Source organism: Rosa chinensis, chromosome 5 (assembly GCF_002994745.2).
Source record: "Rosa chinensis cultivar Old Blush chromosome 5, RchiOBHm-V2, whole genome shotgun sequence".
Taxonomy (NCBI): Eukaryota; Viridiplantae; Streptophyta; class Magnoliopsida; order Rosales; family Rosaceae; genus Rosa; species Rosa chinensis.
The window spans coordinates 24,918,579-24,924,247 of NC_037092.1; the positions used below are offsets into that span (position 1 = coordinate 24,918,579).

The 5,669-nt window shown below is 39.8% G+C and overlaps 1 protein-coding gene across 1 annotated transcript; it reads left to right on the plus strand.

Moving 5' to 3' along the window:
- The first annotated feature begins 314 nt into the window (after positions 1-314).
- LOC112165410 (protein DJ-1 homolog A) lies at positions 315-4,500 on the plus strand. Its single transcript, XM_024301895.2, has 8 exons — positions 315-502; positions 579-779; positions 1,362-1,511; positions 1,619-1,804; positions 2,832-2,912; positions 3,259-3,459; positions 3,542-3,682; positions 4,062-4,500. Exons 1-8 carry the CDS (start codon positions 323-325, stop codon positions 4,266-4,268), a joined length of 1,347 nt encoding a protein of 448 aa, XP_024157663.1. The 5' UTR covers positions 315-322; the 3' UTR covers positions 4,269-4,500.
- The last annotated feature ends 1,169 nt before the right edge of the window (positions 4,501-5,669 follow it).

Sequence of the window (5,669 nt, forward strand, 5' to 3'; positions counted from 1 at the left end):
CTGCACCATCACAACCCGAGTCGAGTTTGTTCTGGCTCGACGCCACCACCGGCTCCTCTAGCCGCTCAAATCTGATCCGCTCGATCAAATGACACCAGCCCAGTTGATTAGTCCAAATAAATCCCTACTATATTGAGATAGGATTTAGATAGTTCAGAGTTACTTTGATAGATATTGTTAATATTTCAAAGTTACTTTGATGGATTTTGGACCCGTTTACTGAACGGTTCGAAACAATACCTGACGCGATCCGACCGGTTACCACTTACAGTGTTAGTCCACATAAACCCCGGGAAGCAAATCTAGAAGGTCTCGGAAACAGATGGCATTGCCTCGCTCATTTCTGTTTGGCTCGTCTCCCTTTATATTATTATGTAGCAGACTCCATCATATAACCCCTGCAACAATCCTTCTCTCTTCTCTCACTACCAAACCCATTCCTTCACTCTCTTTCTCTCTCTCCTCCACCACCGCCATGGCTTCCGCTTCTCCCGCCAAGAAGGTTATAGCACTACTGATTCTCAGCTCTTGTGTGTGTGGTTTTGTGTGAGTGAGAGAGTGACTGTTGAATTTTGCAGGTTCTGGTTCCGATTGCGAATGGCTCGGAGCAGATGGAGGCGGTGATCTCCGTCGATGTTCTGCGCCGAGCCGGAGCTGATGTCACTATGGCTTCTGTGGAGAAGCAGCTGAGGGTTGAGGCGTGTCATGGGGTTAAGATCATCGCTGATGCTTTGATTTCGGACTGTGGCCAGAGCTCCTTTGATCTCATTACTCTACCTGTGAGTATTCCATCCCTTGTGTATTCCATCCACGAGTATATAGGTGTTCTTAATTTTGTGTCACCACTTCAAATTTGGCGGCTTGCTTAAACTCTTGATATAAAAGAAAGACGAAAGCGAAAACTAACAATAAAACCAAGAGAGTAGTGGGAATTGTTGAAGTGGTTACTAAGCAAGTATACTTATTTGAAGCAGCTGTTTTTAGCTTTGTTGAATCTAGGCTTGTGGTTGTTCATTTGGTTCGTAGCCGGCTTGTGATTAGGAGTTGATAATCAACTAATTGGAGAGCTGCGACCGGGGAAATTTAGGGAATCAGTAGGATGGAACTGTTTGAGGAAATTGATTCATATCAGTCTTAAGCAACCATCTGTTTCCTTACCGTTATTTTCTTCTTCAGATGAGCCCGTGTCTTTTGATAGAACTAACTATGCATACAGCTTGATATAGTCCATAACATATAACAATGGAGGAAGCCTTTTATCTATCTGTACTTTCGTTGTTCTATCTTCAGGAGTTTCTGAAGTGTGCATTATTGGTAGCTTTATTGTAATTGAATTTGACTTTTGGCTTTTCATGCTATAGGGAGGGATGGCAGGTGCTCCCAATCTTAAAAACAGTGAGGTCCTGGAAAGTCTGGTGAAAAAGCAAGCTGCCGATGGGAAGCTCTATGCTGGAATCTGTGCTGCACCTGTAGTGGCACTTGAGTCTTGGGGTGTGCTGAAGGGATTGAAAGTAAGTTCTCTAAACCTCTGTTTAAGATTTTTTATTTTTTTCCAGTGTACCTTTGTTTCTCTTGAAATAACTGAATTGAGCTTATGCCCTCAACTGATTTTTGACAGGCAACTTGCTATCCATCATTAATGGAGCAATTAGCAGCATCTAGTGCAATTGCTGTTGAATCAAGAGTGCAGCTAGATGGCAAAGCTGTGACAAGTCCTGGACCTGGTACTACCATAGAGTGTGCTGTTGCACTTGTTGAGCAATTGTATGGGAAAGAGAAAGCTGATGAAGTTTCTGGTCCCCTGGTAAATGCTTTCTCAGCATAGTTTCTTTTGGCTTGTCACATTCTTTCCCAAAAAGAAAAGCATAAAACTACCAAAATAGCATTTGAAGATAAAATCATTTGGGTAGTTTGATCTTCATAGAGTTGGTACAACGGATATTGATTGCGTATCTGATGTAGGAGAAGGAGTTCAGGAAAGAAACAGGAATTCAGTAGAGCTTTCTATAGTAAAACAATGTGGTGGAATTTGGAAATGGAACTTTTAATGTCCTTCGACTAAACGGAAAAAATTGGTGAAAATTCAAGAGGAAAATTTTAGTGTTTAATTCAGAGAGACTGTAGAAGATGACCGAAACAAAACAAAACAAACAAATCTATTCACCTGAGGTTCATATATATGAAGAAAGAAATAGATACATGAAATGGTAAGTATTTAGCTGAAAAGGTGGTTCATTATAATAGTTACACCTGGCAGGGTTTTAAGAGCCTACCAAATATGGACCATTTAGTTTCGCTTCTTAGTTGAGGAAGCCACAAGCCTTGGTGTTTGGCTTGGTTTACTTAAACTTTAAATAGGCTTCACCAGAGCACAGTTATGTCTCAGCTATCTGTGAATGCTCATATTTATTTCGAAGACCAACCCTCTGATTATTGGGTGGAGGTGGTGGTTGCTGCTTTCCAGTGCTGCTATTCTGGTAGTGGCTTTCTTATAGAGTGATTGGTTTAGTTAGCCTTAAAAATGGCTTCACCAGAGCACAGTTATGTCTCAGCTATCTGTGAATGCTCATATTTATTTGGAAGACTTACCCTCTGATTATTGGGTGGAGGTGGTGGTTGCTGCTTTCCACTGGTGCTATTCTGTTAGTGGCTTTCTTATAGAGTGATTGGGAAGCTCTCATTGTCTGGAAAAATGGAAATAAAAAGGCTCTGTTATGATCTGACCTCTTCTGTTACCATTCGTTTTATTGCCAGATAGAGAAGTCAATGTATTTTTGAATACTCTTTTGTTTCTGTTTTTGCTGGGTGTGTGACTTCAAATTTTTACTCAGGTGATGCGTTCCAACCATGGGGATGAATATATCATAACTGAGCGAAACCCAATGAAGTGGACTTTCACTGATTCCCCAAAGGTGAACTTTTCATGTATTTTATATTTGTTTTGTCTTGGAACATTGTATGCAGAACTCAGGTAGGCTTGTGTTGGTTCACTATTTAGCAGAGAGTAGAATTTGAGAACAAGAAGTGAGCTTATTATTCGTCTTGTGTTGTAGTGTTAGATATCGTGTATATAGTCAAGTGCTTTACATTTGCAATTATGTTACCATTATGTAGGATTATTTCATGTTCTTACAAGTTAACTATGAACTGAGAGTTGTCTACAATTTTGTTACGAGGAACTATAAGTTTGATATGACAGGAAGAGTTGCTATTCTGTTTCAAGATGCTCCTTTATGACCTTTTGTCTTTGCCCTTCAGATTCTTGTACCAATAGCTAATGGTACAGAGGAAATGGAAGCTATAATGATCATTGATATTCTCCGACGAGCCAAAGCAACTGTTGTAGTGGCCTCTGTAGAAGATAAGCTAGACATTATTGCTTCTCGCAAAGTTAAGCTGGAAGCGGATGTGCTCCTGGATGAAGCGGCCAAACTTTCGTATGACCTAATAGTTTTACCTGTAAGTTAGTTTTCTTGTTTGCTTTTGTTTAATCATTACTGTTCACCAGTTGACTAGGGTAACTGTATTCTTTACTTTTCAGGGTGGACTTGGCGGTGCTCAAGCTTTTGCAAAATCAGAAACACTTGTGAATTTATTGAAAAAGCAGAGGGAATCAAATAAGCCTTATGGAGCTATATGTGCTTCACCAGCTTTAGTCTTTGAACCCCATGGCTTACTCAAGGTATGCTTCGTAGCATTTTCTGAAATCCTTTTCATTGAAGGACCACTCCACTGAAACTTGTATAACTCCATTAACATTGCCCAGAGCTGACTGCAGTTCGTCTAATGTGCTAATCTACTAGCTAGTTCTAACTGCATAAGAGATTCACCTGACCACTGTGCTTGTTGGATTTCTCTTTTGCATCATTAAGATCCTTTCTCTCAGAATCTGTTATCCATTATAGTCATCCAATGTTGTTATTTGAAAACCACGATATCAGCACCATCATCTCAACATTTTGAAATGTGAATTGAACATGTTTCAATATCAACGTGTAAGATCCCCTTTATATGCCAGAGTGCTGGATCCAGTTGTAAACTATGTTTTTTCTTTCATGCAGGGAAAAAAGGCTACTGCTTTCCCAGCAATGTGCGACAAGCTGTCAGATAAGAGTGAAATTGAAAATAGGGTATTGGTTGATGGTAACCTCATCACCAGCAGGGGGCCAGGAACTTCCATGGAGTTTGCTCTAGGAATTGTTGAGAAGTTTTTTGGCCGCGAAAAAGCAATAGATCTTGCAAAAGTTCTGGTTTTTGTTCGTCCATAAAACTATATTCACCTAGAGAAGTGGAGAGCGGGATTCATGTGCACATGAATCCTTGTATGAGGTTATGTATCACGGTTTTGTATGTAAATAAATGTGTAAGGAATGGAGCTTTGAATCTTGTGATAATTCTAGGTTTATATGTCTAATTTCACTGCCTACTTGAGAGTTTATCTCTTTGTAGTATCATCCTCCTCTGTTCAGAAGTTCTTGAACTTTTTGGACCTTGAATTTAGCACCTGGTTTTGTGAACTCTAGGCTCTCAGTAATTTGTTCATGGGTCGACTCTGGTTTGCTGGCAACCATACTGCAAGTTACTAGTGTCTGGTGTTAATTTCGCCTTCAAAATTTTAGTGTTTTATAGTCAGAACGGTAACTTGTTTTGCAGTTTGAAAATTGATTACGAGGAAGATGTCTCTGGTGAGTCTGCTCGCTGCCAATCTCACTATAGGACAATACTGAAAGATCTGTATGAACTTTGACGTCTGAAAATTTGAGTCGAAATTATCAAAGAAAGTGTCTGCTTGGTGCTAATTGTCATTCCGTGTATTATTAGGATTGTGTATCTTGTATATTATTAGGAATATTCTCTTCTGTTTTGTTTCCTAATAGGACATGCTGTATCTTGTATATATACTCATTTCTTGGAGAAGATAAATACACAAATAAGAAAACCCTAAAATTCCTTTGTTTCTTGGTTCCTTTTGACTTGGTATCAGAGCCGAGATCCAGTTGGACTCGGTTGTGCTATTCGGCTTCCGCTGCAAGAGAATTTGTTCGCTTTTGATCTTTTGTCTCTGGTCCTTTCGGGTTTGTTTGCTGGCTTTTTTGGTTGATTGGTTTGATATTGTTGGTTGTCCTCTTGTGGGAATTAGCTGCTGTCCTTTGGTTCGTGGTTTGTGACTTTAGGGCCCTTTACTTTGACTTGATTGCTGGTTGTCCTCTTTCTTTATTAATTAGCTGCTGCACACTTTTGGTTTCTTGGACAAGAGAATACTCAATAAAGTCATTCAGCCTTGTTTCTTTGAATATTCATTGATCAACCTTTGTTGTATTGTTCCAACTTTTTTTAGTATTTAAGGAAGAAAGAGATGGTGGACTTGAAGATCACCGACGGGAAAAGTGAGTCTGGGGAGACAAGTTCTGTGGCCCGTGAAGTCGTCATTGTTCAGAATGTCACAGATAACTCAAGTTTTGGTGTCAAACTTGACGGTACCAATTATTAGTTATGGCAGAGACTTATGAAAATCCATATTCAGGGGATTGGAAAGTGGAGTTATGTTACCGGTAGTGCAGCAAGACCTATTGCAGGTCCAAAAGCTGATGAATGGGATACGGCAAATAATAATGTGATGGGAATTCTTCTCAAAGCTATGACTCCGGAGGTGATGAGATTATTTGCTA

Excerpts from the sequence above, each read along its gene's own strand:
- LOC112165410 (XM_024301895.2), top strand. The coding sequence starts at position 323 with ATGGCATTGCCTCGCTCATTTCTGTTTGGCTCGTCTCCCTTTATATTA. Across the intron at positions 3,460-3,541 it reads ATGACCTAATAGTTTTACCT|GGTGGACTTGGCGGTGCTCA; the intron begins GTAAGTTAGTTT and ends TTTACTTTTCAG. Across the intron at positions 3,683-4,061 it reads AACCCCATGGCTTACTCAAG|GGAAAAAAGGCTACTGCTTT; the intron begins GTATGCTTCGTA and ends TCTTTCATGCAG.